General features: G+C 42.9%; 1 protein-coding gene across 8 annotated transcripts in view; it reads left to right on the top strand.

The window, feature by feature from the left end:
• The window catches only part of MEGF11 (multiple EGF like domains 11), an 815865-nt gene that overhangs the window by 92137 nt on the left and 699214 nt on the right, over positions 1-24514 (top strand). For all 8 annotated transcript variants that reach the window (XM_073568888.1, XM_073568889.1, XM_073568884.1 and 5 more), the window contains one exon: positions 15986-16109. In XM_073568888.1, the coding sequence (XP_073424989.1) occupies positions 15994-16109 (116 nt within the window). In that variant the 5' untranslated portion in view covers positions 15986-15993. The remainder of the gene's footprint in view (positions 1-15985; positions 16110-24514) is intronic.

Below are 24514 nucleotides of genomic sequence, written 5' to 3'. Positions count from 1 at the left end.
GGTTATTAAAGTTTGACAGTGGTTTATTCTACGCGTTTCAAGGTTTTTTGCAATCTCTTCTTCAGGAAATACCACATGAAGCATACATAGATGGTGCATCTTCCTTTGCAGAGTTCTTACTCTGTTTATAACAGACTAGCTGAAGAGCACGGTGCAACCCGGGCATAGTAACTAACTACGGTTAGTTATAACAAACTATAATGATTCTATCCATCTATCTATCTACAGTATATAAAGCTGAGTGTAGAGCCCCGCCCACTCCACATAGCCACATTCACTATAATATCCCACATCATCCCGTCAGCCAGAGCTACCGGACAACAACCCCTAATATCCCACATCGTCCCATCAGCCAGAGCCATTGGACTACTCCTAATATCCCACATCGTCCCGTCAACCAGATCCACCGGACTACTACTCCTAATATCCCACATCATCCCGTCAGCCAGAGCCACCGGACTACTACCCGTAATGTCCCACATCATTCCGTCAGCCAGAGCCACTGGAAAACTGCCACTAATATCCCACATCATCCCGTCAGCCAGAGCCACCGGACTACTACCCCTAATATCCCACATCATCCCGTTAGCCTGGGGTCAGAACTAGAGCGCTAAGTGGAACGGTCCTAACTTCCATACCGGGGATCCCTTTAAGAGAGGCCTGGTGTCAGAACCAGAGCGCTGAGTGGATTTGCCCTGACTTGCATACCAATGATCCCTTTAATAGAGGCCTGGGGTCAGAATCAGAGCACTGAGGGATTTGCCCAAAGTTCCATACAGGAGATCCCTTTAAGAGAGGCCTTGGGTCAAAACCAAAGCGCTGGATGGATTTGCTCTGACTTCCATACCAATGATCCCTTTAAGAGGGAAGATGTGCCTATAGGATGGAGGATGTGTGATGTGTATATGGGCACAAGAGGGGGGATTAATTTCTGTCGTGTCTGTGTTCCTTTTTTGGGGGCAGACAATGGCTGGGAGCTTATGTTCCCAGGGATGCTAGATTTCTCCCACCATGTCAGTGTCTGCTGTGGTGTTGTCAAGTGGGAAAACTTGCTCATAGCAACCAATCACAGCTCAGCTTCTTTTAACCAGCTCTGGTGAAATGAGAGATACTTAGTGATTGGTTGCAAGGAAAACTGTTGCTCATAGCAACCAGTCATAGCTCAGCTTCTTTTGAACAGCTCTGTTGAAATGAAAGATGCTTCGTGATTGGTTGGTGATACACACACACACACACACACACACACACATTCAGTTTTATATATAGAGATGTTGGCTGAGCGGCAGTTGAAAGCATCTTGTATAGGCCATTTACCGGCCATGTGAAACAGCACTGCAGCATGATGTGCAGGAGAGAAGGAAGAAAAATAAAGCCATTGAAGTACATAGCAAAAATTCATAAATTTGCAATACTTGGAGGCCTAGCCCACATGTAACCATGACTCCAGCAGGGGTATCATGTAAAAACAAGAGGAGCAGCTCTAGACAAAAGTGCTATATTTTAAAGCTGTTCCAAATTTATTAAAGATTGAGGGATGTTTCGATTAATTTGTTCCAAATTGATGCATTACCGCACAAACAAAAAATGCATTTCATGATATATTACCTCCATATATACTTTATTCATACATATGCTGACAAAGCCCTGGTCCGCAAGATCTTGTGACCTACCATCAGTGAGTATGCGCTACACAGGAGGTATGTGACATACTAGACAACTGACAGTCCATCTATATGAGATAAACTGTAATCATTCAGGCTTGGAGGGCTGACCGTGGCATCTTTTCCTTGGGTGCTAAACCTCTTTAACATGCAGTAAGCAAATTTACTGTACATTGTTCACAGTAGATTTTCTGATAATGATATTATAAGGGGCAGAACATTGTCTGATAACTCATCTTCCCAAGAGACATTTCAGCTATGAATATATTGACATTTTGTCCATTTCATGTCATTAAGCTGCCGGCCGAACCCTAAATGAAATGATACTGTATTCTAATCTGTAAAATTCCAGGTTTATAGATGATTTTAATTGCAATCTGTAGAAGTCATTTTTTAATGATACCCCAAAATTGGGCATGATATCCCCAGCACATTTGGTGCAGCATTCCGTATTCCTCTTGCTAATAACCCCTTGTTTTTCATCCATTTCCTAATTGGACGCTTATTAGTGACACTGCCTTCCAGCCCTAATTACGGGAACACAGAACCCCTGTTTGTAACACACGAGCCATGTGTCTGTTAGTCTGTTTCTAGTGCTGCATATCTGTCTTCCCACGTCTCGGCTCTGCACCAACCTCATTACATTACCATCCTTGGGGAAACCTATCATGTAATTCTCTTAATTAACATTACATGTCATTAGCAAGCAGCAAGCTTAATCTAATCAAGGGCATAGCAAAGTCTTGGGAGATCAGTGGGAAGAACATATAATATGTTAATTGTGTTATCGATTTGATTCTTTGGAAAATGACTTCAAGAGTCTCACCTGCAGGATGGTTTTGGGAATACGACATAAAAAGCCGCCGCGCACTTAGATCGATTTTATTCGGGTAGCGCTGGATTGTCCTGGAAGGTGAACTGCACTGAATGAGTTAACCTTGATGTGCATGCTTCATTCATTGTATTTCAGGGATTCCTCTTGCTCTTGTTGCTCCTTTCTTCTACAACATATTTGTTTTAGACCCCCGTAGATGGCATTTGGGCTTTGACGATTTTGTATGGTTTGGCCCTGCTTCCATCAGCTACAGTCATATGTAAAAGTTTGGGCACCCCTATTAATGTTAACCTTTTTTCTTTATAACAATTTTGGTTTTTGCAACAGGTATTTCAGTTTCATATATCTAATAACTGATGGACTCAGTTATATTTCTGGATTCAAATGAGGTTTATTGTACTAACAGAAAATGTGCAATCTGCATTTAAACAAAATTTGACCGTTGCAAAAGTATGGGCACCCTTATCATTTTCTTGATTTGAACACTCCTAACTACTTTTTACTGACTTCCTGAAGCACTAAATTGGTTTTGTAACCTCATTGAGCTTTGAACTTCATAGCCAGGTGTATCAAATCATGAGAAAAGGTATTTAAAGTGGCCACTTGCAAGTAGTTCTCCTATTTGATTCTCCTATGAAGAGTGGCATCATGGGCTCCTCAAAACAACTCTCAAATGATCTGAAAACAAAGATTATTCAACATAGCTTTTCAGGGGAAGGATACAAAAAGTTGTCTCAGAGATTTAACCAGTCAGTTTCCACTGTGAGGAACATAGTAAGGAAATGGAAGAACACAGGTACAGTTCTTGTTAAGCCCAGAAGTGGCAGGCCAAGAAAAATATCAGAAAGGCAGAGAAGAAGAATGGTGAGAACAGTCAAGGACAATCCACAGACCACCTCCAAAGACCTGCAGCATCATCTTGCTGCAGATGGTGTCACTGTGCATCGGTCAACAATACAGCGCATGCATAACGCCTTTTTGTATGACCAAACAACTCAATCTTTGTTTCATCAGTTCACAGGACCTTCTTCCAAACTGTAACTGGCTTGTCCAAATGTGCTTTTGCATACCTCAGGCGACTCTGTTTGTGGCGTGCTTGCAGAAACGGCTTCTTTCGAATCACTCTCTCATACAGCTTCTCCTTGTGCAAAGTGCGCTGTATTGTTGACCGATGCACAGTGACACCATCTGCAGCAAGATGATGCTGCAGGTCTTTGGAGTTGGTCTGTGGATTGTCCTTGACTGTTCTCACCATTCTTCTTCTCTGCCTTTCTGATATTTTTCTTGGCCTGCCACTTCTGGGCTTAACAAGAACTGTACCTGTGTTCTTCCATTTCCTTACTATGTTCCTCACAGTGGAAACTGACTGGTTAAATCTCTGAGACAACTTTTTGTATCCTTCCCCTGAAAAGCTATGTTGAATAATCTTTGTTTTCAGATCATTTGAGAGTTGTTTTGAGGAGCCCATGATGCCACTCTTCATAGGAGAATCAAATAGGAGAACTACTTGCAAGTGGCCACTTTAAATACCTTTTCTCATGATTTGATACACCTGGCTATGAAGTTCAAAGCTCAATGAGGTTACAAAACCAATTTAGTGCGTCAGGAAGTCAGTAAAAAGTAGTTAGGAGTGTTCAAATCAAGAAAATGATAAGGATGCCCATACTTTTGCACCGGTCAAATTTTGTTTAAATGCAGATTGCACATTTTCTGTTAGTACAATAAACCTCATTTGAATCCAGAAATATAACTGAGTCCATCAGTTATTAGATATATGAAACTGAAATACCTGTTGCAAAAACCAAAATTGTTATAAAGAAAAAAGGTTAACATTAATAGGGGTGCCCAAACTTTTACATATGACTGTATTATCAGCATTTTAAGCTTTCCCGTCCTTGGTTTCCCCATATACAGAGAATTAACTTCTGAAATGCCAGAACACACTGATTTCAAGGGGTCAGCAGAGTACTAAGAAATTCAACGAAGCGGCAGAAAAATGTACTGACCAATGTAGTTTTATCCCTCAAACCAAGTTTCTTACACGTTGCCCATATTTTAAATTGTAATTCTCATTTGGAAAGGGGCATAAACTAAAAGAGAATTCCAAATACTGTAGGTTTGCATTGATCCATATTAACTTCTCTTTAGTTAACGATTTTAAAATTGATCTGATCATTAATGATGATCGCTATTTGGAATGCCGATGTAATACTCTGACATCCCATCCAGGAAGATTTAACCTCCCATTATGGCCAAGAGTGACAAGCAAGGCTACAGGTTCGCATTGTAAATCTGAAAAACACTCTTTTATATATTCATATATTTATATAACCGTTTAGTGTCAAGGGATTTTTCCATTTTTGCCCTTTCGTTTTTTTCCTTCCCTTCTTCCAAGAGCCAAAACTTTTTTACTTTTCCGTCACAATAGACATATGAGGGCTTGTTTTTTAGTGGGGCGAGTTATAATTTGATTAACAATATTTTTTTCCTATATAATATTCAGAAAAATGGAAAAAAAAAGTGGGAAGAAAATGTTGAACAAATGCAATTCAGCCTTTGTTTTTTGGGGTTTTCTTTGGGTTTATTGTGCGGTAAAAAAGACCTCGGATCAGTGCAGTACAGTGATACCAAACTTGCATCATGTTTTTCCTAATTAAGTGATAAAAACAAATCTCAGTTTTGTAAAAAAAAAAATAAATGTTTTTTTCTTTGTGTAATCATTTTCCAAGACACATATCATTTTTGTTTTTCCATCGATGGAGATGAGTGAGGGCTTGTTTTTAGCGTAGTAAGTCGAAAATTTAATTGATACCAATCACATGTTTTGATCACTTTTTATTGCGGTTTTTCGAGATCTGTGGTGAATGGTGATAAAAATAAGTCAATTTGGGCATTTCAATTTTTATTTCTCTTAACTGTGATTACCATAAGGGAAGTTCACCAGATGCCTGGGAACAGCGCTAACTATAGTCCTTCTCTCAACAGCCAGAGCATGCTGCCATAACATCTATCGCTGATAGATGACATTGCGCAGGCGCCGACGCAATTTTGATGGAGCCAAACTTTTTTTTTCTCCAGCAAAATGGCGCCAGTTTTGCTTGTGCAGTAGCTTCGATTGGAGTGAGATAGATGCTACTGCGCAGGCACCGCAGCCGTCACCATTTTGATGAAGTTGAATTTATTTTTTGGAACCCCACAATAGTATATGCAGTATGTAAAATAAGGGGCAGGTCACTGAGGGATGCATATGTACGCAGAGCACCACATAAAGCAAAGTGAGCAATTGTATGTACACAGTGCTGAAAAAAAGTTTGATGGGAGGAGAGCTTCTTTAACCACTTTGGACATCGGCGTAATAGTACCCCAATATCAGACTCCCTCCCTTTGATGTGGGCTTTGGCGCTGAGCCCACATCTTTTCCAGCACATGTCAGCTGTTTTGAGCAAATGACATGTGCCTCTAAAAGCCACGGGTGGAATTGCGATCCACCCACGGCTGTTAACTAGTTAAATGCAGCTGTCAATCTCTGAAAGCGACATTGAATGCACTCTTCCAGCAAGCCTGCCGGAAATCTCACCCATCGCTGACCCCATCACGTGATCGCGGGTCACAGATGGGTTGGCATGACAACTAGAGGTCTCCAGCAAACTTCTATGGTTGTCACTGCCGGACTGCTATGAGCACCGCCCAGTGGTCGGTGCTCATAGCAAATGAGCAATTCTGTTGCATACAGGCGATCCGATCATCGTCTGTATGTAGCAGAAGTGATTGGATTATGATAGCTTCTAGTCTCCCATGGAGACTATTGAAGCATGCCAAAAGTAAAAAAAAAAAAAAGTTTTTAAAAATATAAAAAAAATTAAAGAAGTTCAAATCACCCCCCCTTTTGACCCATTCAAAATAAAACAATAATAATAAAAAAAAATACACATATTCTGTATTACCGCATTTAGAATCGCCCGATCTATCAATATAAAAAAAGATTAACCTGATCGCTAAATGGAGTAGCGAGAAAAAAAAGTCGAAATGCCAGAATTAAGGTTTTTTTGGTCGCTGTGACATTGCATTAAAATGCAATTACAGGGGATCAAAAGATCGTATCTGCACCAAAATGACATCATTAAAAACGTCAGCTCAGCACACAAAAAATAAACCCTCACCCAACCCCAGACCACGATAAGACACTACAGGTATCAGAAAATGGTGCAATTTTTTTGTCTATGAACCCGTAATGACCCGGAGAATCATAATGACAGGTCAGTTTTAGCATTTAGTGAGAATGGTAAAAAAACAAACAAACACAAAAAAAACAACTGTGGGATTGCACTTTTTTTTGCAATTTCACCGCACTTGGAATTAATTTCCTGTTTTCTAGTACATGATATGTAGAAACTAATGATGTTGTTCAAAAGTACAACTCGTCCTGCAAAAAAACAAGCCCTTACATGGCCATCTTGACCAAAAAATAAAACCAAGTTATGGCTCTTCTTCCCAGAAGAAGGGGAGCAAAAAATAAAAATACAAAGTCAAAAATACCTCTGGTCGTTAAGAGGTTAAAAATATGTATTCATTATTATCAGTATGTATCTAATTGTACACCTCTGACGCACCTTATTACTAATAAGTCCCTTTCCAGTCTGAAGTTGATGAGTTGTGACTACTGAAACATGAAAAACTATGCAAAGTGTCTGTCTTGCTTCCATTTCTGTATTTCATTTGTAGCATCTGTAGTAAATTATCAAAATCTTTCCGTATTCCCCTGTGTCAGAATAATTGCTTTCACGCTGACTAAGGTTAATACTGGTTTAATATGTAAGCGGCATTAGTAATAACTTAAAAAAAATGTGGCAAAGACAGGGTAATTAATGCAATTATCATTCATTTATCCCATTAGTATGAAAATAAGGCGACTATCAAAAATTCTGCACAATAATGACGCCATTAAGTACAGAATCCACAGATGACACATGGATCAATCTAAAAATGACAGCAGTTTTTAATGGAGATTACCTGCGGCTGCACGCTTCAGGGGTCTGGAAAGAAATGAATGTCAGATCATGAAGGTGCATGTGTTACCTGATACACATCAGACCGTTCTTTCCCTTACTGGTGGTGCTGAACTGAAGGATTACGACGAGATGCAAAACTGTCTAATCCATCCTTTCTAATAGCTCCACCGTATCTTTTAGCTATAATCTTATTAACTGTAGGTTAAATTCACTATAAAGGGCAAAAACGTTCTTATGGCATATGTCCTCGCTTCTTATTGCGTCATGTGCCCAATCAGAGTAGTAGTGAAGCTTTCCGCCACTTAGACAAAATCTTCACTTCACTTCCCTAGACCTGCTTGTGGTTCCCAATGATACACAATCCCCAACAGCCCCCATAAGAGCCCCTCAAAATGCCCACAGCCATATTTGAAAGGCATATAATGTGAAAGTGAGTACTAGGGACATACGGTACATAAAATAATTTGCTCTGTCAAATGCACATCGGACCATGTTCTCCTCTAAAAGTATAATATCAAGTCTCACAGAATTCTGAACTTAACATATATGTACGCAACGTACAACAGCCTTTAATCCATTTATATTTGTATTTATATTTTTTATACATTTATATATGATAATTACATTTTTTTACAACTTTTAATTTGGTTGTTTATTAGGCCACGTTCGAACGTTCAGTACTTCGTCAGTAGTTGTAGCCAAAACCGTGACCGCATATGGCGAGTTCAGTTTTCTCCCTTTTCCACTTCTCCAATCCTACCCGACTCCCTCCGATATCCCCACTCCTAAAATAAAACACGCTACAACTTGAATTCTTTGGATAATTTTGGCCACAGCGGCCAAGTTTATTACCAAACAATAACATTTAACAATAAGCAATAATATATAATCATAATGCAAACTATGAGGGGAGGGTTCTTGGAGCTAAAAGAACTCCTGTTCTCCAATCCATAGAATATAGTAGAAGGAGGTATGAGAAAGGGAAGAAGTGTCTCATAAGTAGAGAAAGATGTAAAATTCTTTGATAAGATATATATTATATGTAAAACAATTTTTCTAGGTGTGATACCTTTGTTGGCTAACCAGAAAAATTATATTTGCAAGTTTTCAACTTCATCAGGCAACTTTACCAATAAATGACCGAGATAAGCGAACTACATTTTCAGGAAGTCATTTGTATATGGCATGGATGGTTGAAAATCCCAAAGATAAGCCAAAGTAATAAAACTGGGTTTTTTGTTACAGATGGAGGTGTAATGGAGGTGATGACTGATTAGAGTTTAGTTACTTTGAGTCAGTCTGGTGAAGGTGTGAAGTGTGTCCACATAGTGGGTCATAAATCCAGTGGATAGGGGTCCTTCAGACAAGCCATTATGTGAAGAGCACATGCATCCAGAACCTTGGTCTGTATGGAAAAAAATTGCTGCAAGCACTACTTTGGTCCGATTTGCGAAATCAAACTAGTGCATGTAAATGACAGGCAATTTGTGGACATAACTGGCCTACGTCTTTGAACATGCTCCTGAACCTGCCTTAGATTAAGTTCCTTGTCGAGCAATTGACAGTTCTTATCAACCTGAATTCACAGATTTTTCTTTGTCTGTGGTTCTTACAATGACCTCAAAGGCACCTGTGATGTTAACATTCAAGGAGAGGTTTCTGTCTGTGGATCCGCACTGTAGTAATCACCTCCCTAGACAAAACAAGATCTGCTAATTAAAGGTATTTAGGAGTTTACATTTCATGTCATATCTTTAATTTATTTATTTTTTCTATTCCTGGAGAATCACTTTAAAGAACTTTATGTTTCCCAGTAAATCATTATGTCGTCTTCAGACTTTCTAATCATTTATCCCCACTGTATGTTAAACAAAGGGACTCAAATGCCTAAATCGTTATATAGCAATGTAGTCCAGATCGACTTGTGTCACCCACAATACCTATAGACTAGCCTTTTCTCCTCTGAATTGAGAGTCCTCAGTGGTTGATACCTTTTAATGGCTAACTGAAAAGATGGTAACACATTGCAAGCTTTCGAGACTACTCAGGTCTCTTCATCAGGCTAGACTAATACAAAATCTGAAGAGTCACATATTTATGCACAATACAGCACAGAAAAAATGCAATAGATGAGACAAGTGACGTGAAGCAGAATTATGATTATGGGAGAGGGAGAAACATAAATATTGGACCAGTTCATAGATAAGGAGTCCGGATGTTTTATTGTCCTCTGATTGGGGTCTCCTAATGTGTTGTGATGCCCCCACAAGGTCTTAGGAGCAAATTCCTTAATTGATGTAAAAAGACATAAATCCATGCAACACATTCATTCCAGCATTGAGAGTGTCAAAGGTCGTCATAAATTTATACTCACAGACTCTTCTCTCTCTCTGAGATGTGAAGTTACCTTTCAATACCAGTAATTTCATATCCCTGGTGTTGTGGTCCAGCATACAAAAATGTTTTGCCACAGGTAGATCCATTCTTTTTTCTCTTATTGTGTGACGATGAGCATTCATCCTTGTTCTAAGCTTTTGCCCTGTCTCCCCCACATACAGACCCCCAGTTGGACATTTAGTACAAATAATTAAGTACACCACATTAGATGTAATGCAGCTGAAAGTACCTGGGATCTTGTAGTCCTGATGTGAATTGGGAATCTTTATCTTGTCCGTGGTCATTATAGATGGACAGGTTTTACATTTTTTCTGGTTGCAAGGAAAGGTTCCTCCAGCTGTAGGAGAGGACAGGGAGCTTCTGACAATGATGCTTCTTAGATTTGGGGGCTGCCTAAAGCACAGTAGTGGGGGGTCTGGAAAAATGGATTGTAATCGGGCATCTTTTTGTAGTAAAGTGATTCCTTGACATTCTGGTGGCTCTTGTAATTTGGTTTTCAATTGTTCTTGGATGGTAGCCCTGATTCAAAAAGGTATTTTTGAGGCGACCAAGGTGTTTGTCTCTATCCATGGGGTTGGAACATATACGATTGTATCTGATGGCTTGGCTATAGATAATAGAGTTCTTTATGTGTTTTGTATGGAAACTGTCCCATTTAAGGTATGTCGGACGGTCGATTGGCTTCTGATCTTTTTGTAGTAAAGGTTGTAATTTCCGTGCAGCTCCCCTTAGCACTTCCAGATTTGGGTTGTAGGTGACTACTAGAGGCACCCGGTTATTTTCTTCTTTAGCTTTGTAATGTAGCAGGTGATTCCTTGACATTCTGGTGGCTCTTGTAATTTGGTTTTCAATTGTTCTTGGATGGTAGCCCTGATTCAAAAAGGTCTTTTTGAGGCGACCAAGGTGTTTGTCTCTATCCATGGGGTTGGAACATATACGATTGTATCTGATGGCTTGGCTATAGATAATAGAGTTCTTTATGTGTTTTGTATGGAAACTGTCCCATTTAAGGTATGTTGGACGGTCGATTGGCTTCTGATACAGGGATGTCTCTATTTAATTGTTTTTTTAGCTTAATGATGGTGTCCAAAAAGTTAATCTCAGTGCTGGAGTAGTTGAGTGTTAAATTGATGGTGGGATGAAATTGATTAAACTGTTCGTGGAACATCTTTAGCTGTTGCTCAGACTCCGTCCAGATGATTAAAATATCATCAATGAAGCGGTAGTATGCCAGGGGCTTGATGGGGCATGAGGACAAAAGTCGCTTTCAAGCTTGGCCATGAAAAGATTTGCATACTGTGGAGCCATTTTACTTCCCATAGCTGTGCCAGTCTCCTGTAGATAGATCTTGTTGTGAAATTCAAAGTAATTGTGGGTGAGGATGAATTTTATAAGTTTCACCACTTATAAACTTATAAAATTCATCCTCACCCATAATTACTTTGAATTTGACAACAAGATCTATCTACAGGAGACTGGCACAGCTATGGGAAGTAAAATGGCTCCACAGTATGCAAATCTTTTCATGGCCAAGCTTGAAAGCGACTTTTTGTCCTCATACCCCATCAGGCCCCTGGCCTACTACCACTTCATTGATGATATTTTAAGCATCTGGACGGAGTCTGAGCAACAGCTAAAGATGTTCCACGAACAGTTTGATCAGTTTCATCCCACCATCAATTTAACACTCAACTACTCCAGCACTGAGATTAACTTTTTGGACACCATCATTAAGCTAAAAAACAGTGAAATAGAGACATCCCTATATCAGAAGGTGAGTATGTGGTGTTGTTTTTTCATGTGAATGGAATGTTTGGCTTTACATGGGGAGGCTATGGGGGTCTCCTGCTGAATATGGGGAGGGTATGGGGGTCTCCTGCTAAACATGGGGAGGATATGGGGGTCTCCTACTGGACATCTCCTGCTGGACATGGGGTGGCTATGGGGGACTCTTGCTGGGCATGGGTAGGCTTTGGAGGGCTCATGCTGGACATGGAGAGGCTATGAGGGGCTCCTACTGATCATAGGAAGGCTATGGAGTCTTCAGCTGGACATGAAGAGGTTCTGGGGCCTCTTGCTGGATATGGGAGGCTATGGAGGTCTGTTGCTGGACATGGGGAGGCTATGGGGGGGTCTCCTGCTGGACATGCAGAGACTTTGTGAGGCTCCTGATGGACATGGGGAGGCTATGGGGGAGCTCCTGATGGACATAGGGAGGCTATGGGAAGCTCCTGCTGGACATGAGGTGGCTACGGTCATCTCTTGCTGGACATGGGGAGGCTTTGGGGGGATCATGCTGAACATGGGGAGGCTATAGGGGTTCATGCTGGATATGGGGAGGCTATGGGGTCTCCTGCTGGACGTGGGGAGGCTATGGGGGCCTCCTGCTGGATGTGGGAGGCTATGGGGGCATCATGCTGGACATGGGGTGGCTTTTGGGGGGCTCATGCTGAATATGGGGAGGTTATGGGGGTCTCATGCTGTATATGGTGAGGCTGTGTGGAGGCTGTTACGGTATATAGAAGGAGCTGTGTGCGGGCTCAAACGCTATGGGAAGCTCCTGCTTGACATGGGGTGGCTATGGACAGCTCTTGATGAACATGGGGAGGCTTTGGGGGGCTCATGCTGGACATGGTGAGGCTTTGCGTGGCTCATGCTGAACATGAGGAGGCTATGGGGTCCTCATGCTGGATATGGGAGGCTATAAGGGCTCATGCTGGATATGGGAGGCTATGGGAGCCTCATGCTGGACATGGGGAGGCTTTGGGGGCTCATGCTGAATATGGGGAAGCTATGGGGGGCTCATGCTGTATATGGTGAGGCTGTGTTGAGGTTCTTACGGTATATAGAAGGAGCTGTGTGTGGGCTCAAACGGTATATAGGGGGATGTCAGCATACTTAATTCTGCTCAATATAAAGTAATACATTTAATATTTATATAAAATAATTAATATGTTAAGCAGAATGTATTTGAGCCTGTTGGTTCGGCCTTCCACAATAGTCACTGTTTATCATGTGGCCCCTTGGGAAAATAAATTACCCACCCCTGATGTAGTGTATGGAGGAGTCAAGACAGGTTGTTGTCAGCCAAATGATCGGCCGAACCATCGTTCATCCAACAGCTTTGTATTCCATAGGGGAAGCTTCGTACATGCCACTGATACGTTCCGTTCAGCCTTGGGAAAGGAGCAATATGGCCATCGCTCCCAAGAACTATGTTTGGACATTTCTTTATTTTTCCACTTTTGTAATTCTGGAGGGGAAGCGGAGATTTTTCTTTGAAATAAGAAAATGTTATTTTCTTTGTAGCTGCCTTTTTATTACTTGAGGTGAAATTCTTTATAAAAGCCTGTCTGCGGAGTCCTCCTAAATGTATAGTTAGACATTCTGCATTTATAACTTGGGGAAACAAAGGATTGATGCCACTCTAGTTAATAATCCATTTGTGTGGAGTTTCTCAGTGGTAAACACAGCTCCCTTGAGCCCAAAGGGGACATAATCCATTAAACTTGTAAGATAGTACACGACAATGGAGCCATGTCTGATGTACCCGCTGCCCCCATTACACACAGAGAAGATATTCACAGCAAGCCGACCATGCTTAATATCCCACAGAGCTTTGTGTGTCTGCTCAAGTGTTCCCTTAAGACGACAGGAGCACACTGAAAAAAATAAGTTTTAGGGGCAGGTGAATGGGAACATGAAGCGGCTAATGAAGAGAAAAGCTTGTCTTTTGTCTCCTGCTTGTAAAGAGCACTTAGCTGTAGTCACTTTGACGGCCCTGGGCGGTAGAGAAATAAGACATGTCTCGTATTCTACATCTTATTAGTAGAAGAAGGTCAACTATATATGATCCTAATAAAACTGGACTTGGATCAGAGGACTTTCTCCGACCAAGCTATTTGATTTCCAATATGAGCCAGGTTGGCGACAGAGGAGCAATGACAATAAGGGCAGGAAGCAGGTCTTCGCTTGCACTACTGGTCGATATGGGGTTAAGTGTATTTCACATAAATGGCAATTTCGGCAAATAGCGTATATGTAAATGATAGGAGAGGCCCGCTCAGCATCGGAAAAAAATGACTTGTTAGCATTTGCCAATAAGCAGAACCTTTCAGAGTAACAACCATTGATTTTAGTGTTATTGTAAATTCATGTATATGTGGCTGTTACTGCCACAGCATCTTTACCTCCCGATACAGAACAGGGCAGTGCAATTCCTGCTCTTCTGGAGAACGCCTAAATCCAAGAACAGTAACATTTCACTAAATTATGTACAATGGATTCATTATGTCAGATTTTCTGTTGCATTTGTAATTTAGAATTACGCTATTATTATTCCTAACGAATTTCTACTAGAGTTATCTATTTCAACATCTAAATGGATTATTGTTGTTTTATTGTATATGGTTAGAATTTGTTTGTGGTCAAGCAATAATTTTTATAGAAAAGTAACTTACACAAGGGCTACGTCGCTAGCTTGTAGGTTGTCGTTACCCGTATAGCCCTTCCTGGAGAATCTCAATATGGTTCAGCTAAGAGCTAAATGGCGGCCCACTACTGAGCAAAACGTCTCACATGCCACAACAGGATTTTCTGAAACTACACTAATGGCCTAAAGGGAATTTGTTCGTAGAATTTCGCAACCCAAACGTTTTCTATGTGCCTATAGCTCTTTCAAAGTCAAGTTCAGCAATACCTTTACACACGGCCAGTCCATTCCTCCATTGCTGAGAAATCGGCATTTGAACTGATACAGGAATGATGCTGAAGATGTGAAGCCTCTGTCACTCCAGCTCTATTCCCCGCCCAGCGCAGCCTGCTCCTGCTTGGCTGATGGTTCTTCTGCTTGAAGTCAGACAGCATAGAGGCCATCAGTAAAGCAGAAGGAGGCGGCACTAGGTGGAGAATAGAGCTGGAGTGACAGAGGCTTCAGATCTGCAATATAATTCAAATGCTGATTTCTCAGTAACAGAGGAATGGACTGGCCATGTAAAGGTATTGCTGGACTTGTTCAGGTTTCAGTCATGGGGTGGCGCAGGCACTGCTACAGTCACCGCTCTGTGTATGGAGAGTGGTGACATTATTGGCGCCCCTAGCAATCACTCACACCCAACTCTAATGCCGAGCCTGCTGTCAGTCAGTGCCGGAGGTGCGGTTACAGACACCGCGCTCTCTACACAGAGCAGTAACCTAACCGGTGCTGCCCCCGTGACTGAAACCGGAACACTACCAGAAGGAAGAAAGTTAATTTCCTCCTTGCAGCAGGGGTCTAAGTGCTGGTGCCGGGCAGTATCTAAACGCTATTGACCTGCAGATTAACCCCATACCTTCAGGTTACTAACGTTTTTTCACATTACAGGTTCCCTTTAAATGTATCTTCCTGCATGCCATAGCTGGGCGATGTTAGCTTTGGGATTATAACTACAGGATTGCGGAGGTTTCGGTCACCTAGAGCTCTAAATGAGAGGTGTATTTGTCCAATATAAGGAGAGAGCAATGCAAATGACACATTTTACAGATATAGCATTTTGGCCCAGGATTATGCACTTGTCCGCTCCACCCTGGTCTTTTTGTATGTATGTATCCAGAACCTACAAACATATTTCTGTAGTGAAATATCAGAAATTTACTGTGGGTAATTAATCTATTTTAAAGTATTTTATTGTTACAGAACGTAAAATGTGCTACAGATATTAGATTTGTGACATTCTAATTTCCAAAAAATGGGAGTCTGCTCCAGTATTCCTCATCCAGTTGAGTACAGTTGTGTTGCAGTTCCCTGCGGCTGACCATGAGCTCCATTGTACCTGTGAAAACATGAAGGTACTGCAGCACTAAGCGAGCGCCGCAATCTCTCCATTCACAGGACCGGTGAGGGTCATGGCAGTCAGATTCCTACTGTTCAGAATATGATAGAGTATGATAATAATATACCAGCACTTTCTGTTAAGGGAAACCCCTTTAAAGTAAGATAGAAAGCTCACTTGTGTGTTTTTGTATTGTTTGCAGCAGTTTAACCTTTCTTATCACTCAGGAAGTCCTTTTGTGGCCACCTATTTGATGACTTTTTTGCCTTCCAGGTGTCAAAATGAAGCTTTTTGCTGCTGTGAGATGGACTGTCAAGGTGTTCATTTTGTGCCTAGTGCTAGGAACTGCGGTCCTTCTAAATCCAGAGGATCCCAATGTCTGCAGCCACTGGGAAAGGTAATTCTAATGAGAGCCATTTGACACTGATAAGTCTACCCAAAATGATGTGTTCATAATATCTTAAAGTTCACGATTGGCATTAGAGACTTGCAGCCACTTGATATTTATAAAAGTGGTATAGATGGATACAGAAGGTGTGAATATAACTCAGCACTAGAGATGAGCGACTTTGCCTTTTTTAGGGTCGAGTCCGGCTTTCATGAAACCCGACTTTCTCAAAAGTCAGGTCGAACGAAATCAGCCGACTATAGGGAAAAGTCAGAGGCCGACTGAAACACGAAACCCAATGCAAGTCAATGGGGAAGCAAAGTCAGCAGGGAGTGGAGGACAGTAAACACACCTACAGTGCCCATTTCAATGCCAAAAGCATCAATTCTTATTACTGAAGCTTGTCAACTATAATTTACTTTATAATAATAGTTGCACACTGAAAACTGGGGGTTATTTGGATAAAGTTGTGGGGGGAGGGGTAGGGCTGGCTCCAAGTTTTCATGTGCCCTGGGCCAAAGAGCGCCCCTTTAACACATACCACAACTCATGATGCTCCGATACGGCACAGAAATATAGGTATAGTACAATGACAAATACTTCACTGCTTACATGACATGACTGATCTATTTTAAATTCTACAATAGCTCAAAAAAAGGACAGTATATTACTCCATACAGTATTATGGCCACCACATTGTGTGCCATACAGAAAAATGAGCCCCATATATTTCTCCATACAGAATAATTGGTCACATATAATGTTCCATACAGTATATGATGAGCTCCACATAATGCTACAGTATATGAGGGTCCCCATGGACGATGCTCCAGTGTGTTATGGGCCCAAATAATGCTCCATATATAATGGGCCCCATTTCTAATGCTCCAGTGTATAATGTGCCCCATAGATGCTGCTCCAGTGTCTGATCTGCCCCATTTTGAATGCTCCAGTAAATGATGGACCCCATTTTTAATTAACCCAGGCATGGTATGTGAAAAGAGCTCCATGGAGTAATGTGAAATGTGTGTTGCCGCATCCTTCACTTTTGGTGTGGGTGAAGGACACAAGGAAAGTGGTTGCTCCTGACCAGAAGCCTGCACTTACGACTCAGTGCTTTCATTTTTTTAAACTTAAGAAGGGGAGGCGATAGAGCTGGAGGCTGTTTCAGCAATGTAAGCCAAAAACAGTTCCTGATGCTCCAGCTTTAAAAGCAGTCTACCTACTCCCATAAAACGAAGCCTTACAGGCCTTCCAGAGCTACACCATGACACAGGCTCAACACCTCCTGCCTTAGTTGTTATTGTGTTTTTGGCACTACCAGCAGATGCACCACCACCATCAGTACCAGTTGGCCCACGTCTGCGTCCTCTTCCACCATACTTCCTCATGTTTTAGAAAATTGACCCAAAATACCAGCAGATATATGGTACTGTATCAGAAGCGTACAGCTCTATACAGTCTAGGGATAACAGTAAATCTCCGTATATATTTCATGAGTCATACACAGACGTTCACAGGCTCAGTGTGGATTACCCAATAAAATAAAAAGGTGAAAAAGGGTACAGTATCACCAGATACAAGGTATATATAGTATAGTGTAAACATTCTGAATCTCCATATACATTTCAGGAGGCAGACACAAACGCTTTCAAGCCCAGTATGGAGTACACAAGAATATGAAAAGCTGTAAATGGGTAATGTAACACAAGCGTACACCTGTATACAGTGTTGGGCAAATTTGAAATCACGGTATATATTTCCGGAGTCACCCTCAGACGCTCACTCAGTCTGGGTTTGAACATAATAAAAAATGTTGTAAAAAAGGTACTGGATAACAAAATAGCAAGTATATATATTATAGGGTACAATTGAAATCTCTGTAAACATAGTCCCGTAGTCAGTCTCAGACGCTTACCCAGTATGGATTTGACCGTAATACTAAATGTCGAACAAAGGTACTGTATAACAAGATACAAGCTGTATCGAGTATAGGGTAAAAATTGATATCTCCGATTCACCGTATATATAGAAGGCGTAAATCACATACGCTCACTCACTATGGATGATACCGTAATACAAAATTTGGAACAAAGGTACTGTATCAGCACATACCAGGTGTATCCAGTCTAGGGGTAATTGTAAATTTTCGTCTATACTTCCGGAGTTAGACACAGACACTCACAGGCTCAGTATGTATTACACCAGAATTTAACAAGTAGAAAAAGGGAAAGGTAATCGAAGCGTACAACAGTATACAGTGTTGTGGTACTTTTAAATCTTCGTATATATTTCAATCTCAGTAAGCCAGTCCAGACTCTCCGCTACTGGAAACTACATGGATACAAGTACAGACGGAAATTCGAGTGTTATCCGAAATTTAGGAATTACTCATCGCGGGAAAACCTCCCGGTAGATGTTGCAGAGGTGATGCAGACCCTCAATTACTGTGTCTGTGGAGACAGCGAAAACGGTTCTTTGTGCAGAAAGGATTGCTTTATCACAGTAGCGTGGATCACATCACCGTTACTCGTCTCCATCAATCTGTGACAACAGGGAGAGATGTACACATGGTCGTCACTGCCTATCATGATGTGTCTGGTCATTTTGGAGTGCCAAAGACAGAAGTCACAGGCCGTAGGCGATTCTATTGGATTGGCATGAGAGGAGACATTGAAAAATGGTGGCAGGAATGTCACACGTCTGTGACTATCACAATAGTGAAAGATGATCATAAAGCACCACTGCATCCGCTTGTAAGTTGACATCCATTACAAATGGTAGCCATTGATCATCTGAAGGTAGAGGCCAGCAGGACAGGGCATAGCTACATCTTAACCATCATCGATCAATACACCAAATTTCTAGTGGCTGTCCCTGTGAAGAATTTAACTGCCCAGATTACACAGCGGTGGAGCAGGGAGAGGTAAGTATTGCAACTTGCAAGTGCTGTGGCCATGACTGAGCAGGGGGGACACACTCGTGGTCAACGGTACTGGCACAGGGCCCCTCATAGTACGCTGGTGTGTCTCACGGTGAGTGGGCCCCCCACCGTCAGAGAGACTGTATTGTACTATGAGGGGTCCAGTGCCAGTGCCGTCGGCCATCTGTGGGCCCATCCACCTGTTCAGAGCAACGGCACTTCCCAGGTGCGCCAGGTGTTGACCCCAGCCATTGGGGGGGTGGGCAGCCCACTTAGGGAGGTTTAAAAAATGGCATATGTTGATGTGTTGGCTGGACATTCAGCTGCTGCAAAGGGCGGAATTGGGCAAGTCCGAGGAAGAGGAGGGCAAACGCGAGGCAGTTTTCTGGGAACCTATGTGTCATCAGGGGAAGGTGGGACAAAATCATTTGCAACCCATGCATGGTTCTTTTTAATGAAGGTTAGATCATCAACATTTTGGGTAGACAGACGGGTCCTTTTTTCTGTCAGGATTGATCCAGCAGCACTGAAGACTCTTTCAGATAACACACTAGCAGCAGGGCAAGCTCCTGTAAGGCATATTGTGCCAATTCAGGCCAGGCGTCCAGTTTAGTGGCCCAATAGTCAAAGGGGAATGACTTGTGAGGGAGAACATCGATATGGGAGGAGAAGTAGTTTGGTACCATATTTGACAACTGCTGTCTCCTGTCACTTTTAATCAATGCAGTATTAGCAGTCGTGTGAGCGGTACTTGAGAAATCATTCCACAACATGGTCATTAAACCCCTGTCTCCAACGCCACTTCGGCTGTGTGCACCACAAACACCTCTTCCATTGTGCCCACTACGGCTCGTGGGAGAAACAGCACCGCTGCTGTGTGCTGGGAAAGCCTCAAACAACCTGTTTACCAGAGTCACTTGTTTGTTAGCCAATATTATCTCTAGGTTCTCCTGTGGCATGATGTTGTGTAATTTGCCTTTGTACCGTGGATCGAGTCGTCATCTCTCATCATTTTGGAAATGCGGGGGACCCTTTTTAGGATCCGCAAGGCATAATCGCACATGTTGGCCAATGTTCCAGGTGTCAATGATGTACTGCCAGTGGTGGGTGGAGGAGCACTTTCTGGCAAATCCACATCCCTATAGTCACGCACAAGCACTGGACCTGACCTTGGAATGCCAACATTTTCTCTTGCCCCATGAGAAGCATCCTCCTGCCCAAAATAATCATCCCCCTCATCCTCCTCCTCCTCCTCCTCTTCCTCTTCTTCCTCCACCTCATCCAGGACAGTTCCCTGACCAGACAATGGCTGACTGACATCAAGGCTTCCATCCTCCTCCTCTGCAGACGTCTGATCCTTAATGTGCGTCAAACTTTGCATGAGCAGACGCATAAGTGGGATGCTCATACTTATGATGGCGTCGTTTGCGCTTACCAGCCGTGTGCATTCCTGAAAACACTGAAGGACTTTACAGAGGTCTTTCAGCTTTGACCACTGCACACCCGATAATTCCATGTCTTCCCTCAAACTGCCTGCCCATGTATCCTCCCACAAATGCATTACAGCCTGCCTCTGTTCGCACAGCCTCTCAACCATGTGCAGGGTGAAGTTCCACCTTGTTGCAACGTCTATGATTAGGCTGTGCTTCGGGAGGTGGAGCAATTGCTGCAGCTTCTGCTTACGACTGGAGTGTATGGGTGAGCGATGGATGTGTGAGCACAGTCTTCGCATCTTATGGAGCAGGGATGTTAACTCCGGATAATTATTAAGGAAGCACTGCACCACCAGATTCAAAGTGTGAGCCAGGCAAGGTATGTGTGTGAGTTTTGCAAGGGCTATGGCAGCCACAAAGTTACGGCCATTATCACTGACTACCTTGCCTGCCTCAAGATGTAGACTGCCCAGCCATGACCCTGTTTGTCGCTGCAAGTAGTCGGCCAGTACCTTCTCGGTGTGTCTGTTGTCGCCCAAAGACATCATCTTTAACACAGCCAGCTGACGCTTACCACTAGCTGTTCCATAGTGGGACACCTCGTGTGCAACACTGGCAGCTGCGGATGGAGTGCTCGTGTGACTGCACTCTGTGGATGAGCTTTCGCTGATAGAGGAGGAGGAGGATCGAAAGCCTACAGCCAACTGTTTCCTATACCGTGGGCTAGGCAGCACTGTTCCACCGCCGCTGTCCCCAGTGGAGCCAGCACTCACCACATTAACCCAGTGCGCAGTGATGGATACGTAAAGGCCCTTGCCATGCCTACTGGTCCATGCATCTGTTGTGAGGTGCACCTTTCCACTCACTGACTGTTTTAGTGCATGGACAATGCGGTCTTTCACATGCCGGTGGAGGGCAGGGATGGCTTTTCGAGAAAAGAAGTGCCGACTGGGTAGGTCATAGCGTGGGACAGCGTAGGCCATGAGGTCGCGGAAAGCTTCGATTTCAACCAGACGATAGGGCATCATCTCTAGTGAGATTAGTTTGTCAATGTAGGCATTCAAACAAAGTGTATGCGGATGAGAGGATGAGTACTTTCTTGTCCTACTCAGAGTGTCTGGTAGGATGAGCTGGACTGGAGAGCTGCATATGGGGGACGTAGCGGTGGACCGGACGGAGTGAGAGGGGGTTGGTGATGGTATTGGTGGTGATGGCCTAGATTCAGTGTTGTGTTGCAAAACCATTGTGATTCCCTGAGTGCTTTGGCCTTGCGACAACACCTCCACATTTAGTGCTGGTGGTGTGCTTAACGGTGGCGGTGGTCTTACAGTGGGGGAAGTGATAGAGCGTTGCTGGCTACCTTCAGTCAGAGCAGGTGCACACGTGCAACCTGAGGTTTTGTAGTCCGTCCACGCTTGCAAGTGCATGTTGATTAAATGTCTAAGCATGCAACTGGTATTCAAATTTCTGAGTTGTTTACCTCGGCTAAAGGTCCTTCCGCACTTCTTACAGGTAAGGCCTCTTTCACACTTCAGTTTTTTGCATCAGTTCAAATCCGCCAAAAAGTCAGACAAGCGGATCTGTTCTCAACTGATGTGAACGGATGGCACAGGATCCGTTTTCAGACGGATCCTGAAAATGAGGAAATTTAAAGGAACCGCTGGCTGAGAAGGAGAGAGAGAGAGAGAGATTGAGAGAGAGAGAGAAATTGAGAGAGAGAGAGATTGAGAGAGAGGGAGATTTTTTTCACCCAGAAAGAATTTCGGGTTAAATCAGTGTCTGGAGGATCCGCCAGAGAAAAAAACGTTGCAAGCTCCGCTTTGAAATCTTTGAGGATGGTGACGGACAGCAACTTTTGGCGAATCCTCAAAACAAACGGATGCAACGGACAGCAATCCGTCACAATCCGCCATTAATGGAAGTCAATGGGGAAAAAAAACGGATCCTCAAAAGAAAATTGAGGATCCGTTTTTTTCAAAACCTGGCGGATTGTGACTGATTGTAAAAAACTGAAGTGTGAAATAGGCCTAACCTTTGCCTCATCAGTAGGATTTTGGACAAAGAAGTGCCACACTGCACTTGCATGGTATACATTTTCTGGCCTTGCACGCTGTGCTAAGTTGACCGTCTGGCCAAGCTGTCCTGCAACTCTTTTAGTTTTTGGTCCACGTTTTTGGACAGCTACGAGCCTGCCAGATAACCGCTGATGCAATGTCAATGCCTGCTGCGGATCCTTCTCCTTATCTGAACTATTGCCAGCGCCACCCTCCTCCCCCAATGGATGCCAATCCGGATCAAGATCTGGGTCATCCATCACCTCCTCTTCAAAGTCATCTGCACCTTCCTCTTTACCTTCCTCTGTATCACCGTGTAAGGTGGTATAGTATGTGAAAAATGAGGATGAATGAACTCATGGAGATCAACATTCAACACTGCGGAGACACCATCACATGTTTCTCAATGCAGTGATTCTAGAGCAATGCCCCCATCCCTTATGGGAAATGTGTAAAACATGCAAAACACAAGCCACGGAGACACCATCACATGTTTTTCAACACAAGCAATGACTAGCCAGGTCTTTCCCCGGGAAGGAACAACCACGGGAAAGGCAGTCTCCAATGAAGGAAACCACCTATGCCAAAACATGGTATCCATCCAGGTGATATAGTATGCGGGAAGGGGTACCTGAGTTTCATCAGGGTCAGATTCTGGCTCAATAGACTGCGAGGGCAATGTAGTGCTCTGGGTCGATGTACCAGCAGAATCATCTAGCAGTGGCTGTGCATCAGTGCACTCCATGTCAGATTCATCTTGGACTGGGGAATTCTGGATTTGACTGGATAACCCAGGCATGGTATGTGAAAAGAGCTCCATAGAGTAATCTGAAGTGTGGGCTGCCGCATCCTTAACTTTTGATGGGGGTGAAGGAAACAAAGAAAGGTGTTTTTCCTGACCAGAACCATGCACTGACGACTCCGTGCTTGCAGGTTTCGAACTTTCAGAAGAGGAGGCAATAGAGCTGATGGCTGTTTCAGCAATGTACGCCAAAACCTGTTCCCGATGCTCCGGCTTTAAAAGCAGTTTTCCTACTCCAAGAAAAGGCAACCTTACAGGCCTTCTTGGGCCAGAGAATGACGCAGTCTCAACACCACCTGCCTTAGCTGCTATTGTGCTTTTGCAGGAACCAGCCGATGCACCACCACCATCAGTACCAGCTGTGCCCCCCTGCCCACGTCAGCGGACTCTTCCACCATACTTCCCCATGTTTGGGAAAATGTACAAAAAATACCAGCAGAGAGATGGTACTGTATGAGGAGCATCCAGCTGTGTAAGGTGTATTAAAAAAATTAAATCTACGTATATATTTTGCTAGTCAAAGACGCTCTCACAGTATGTATTGGACCGTAATCCAACAAGCAGATATACGGAACTGTATCAGAAGTGTACAGCTGTATACATTTTTTGTGAAACTAACAATCTCCGTATATGTATTTACGGAGTGTCACACACACGCTGACTCTGTATAGATGTGACTGTAATGCGAATGGCAGATATACAATACTGTTTGAGAATCAGACAGCTCTATACGGTGTCTAGTTTTGACCGTGTTCAAACAGCAGATATACAAAACTGTTTGAAAAGCGGAAAGCACTCACTCTAAGGTGTAGGTCTGGAAAAACGGAAAAACTCCTCGACTTTTTTTTCCAGAGTCACACACTGATAGCTTCTATTTGTCCGTAATACAAGGCGGTACACTGTAGTGTGTGAGGATCGTACACCGCTATACAGTGTCTGTATGGAAAATTGTCAATCTCCGTCTATTTCTGTAGGGACTGACACACGCTGTCTCTGTCTAGTTTTTACCGTAATCAAACAGCAGATCTACGAAACTGTTTGAAAAGCGGACAGCACTTTAAGATGTAGGTCTGGAAAAATGGAAAAACTCCTCGGCTTTTTTTCCAGAGTAACAAACAGATAGCTTCTATTTGTCCGTGATACCAGTTGGTACACGGTAGTGTGTGAGGCGCTTACACCGCTATACGGTGTCTGTATGGAAA

The sequence above is a fragment of the Dendrobates tinctorius genome, unplaced genomic scaffold (assembly GCF_039654945.1).
Source record: "Dendrobates tinctorius isolate UK_male_01 unplaced genomic scaffold, ASM3965494v1 ptg000022l, whole genome shotgun sequence".
NCBI lineage: Eukaryota > Metazoa > Chordata > Amphibia > Anura > Dendrobatidae > Dendrobates > Dendrobates tinctorius.
This window is presented reverse-complemented; position numbering and strand designations above follow the sequence as displayed.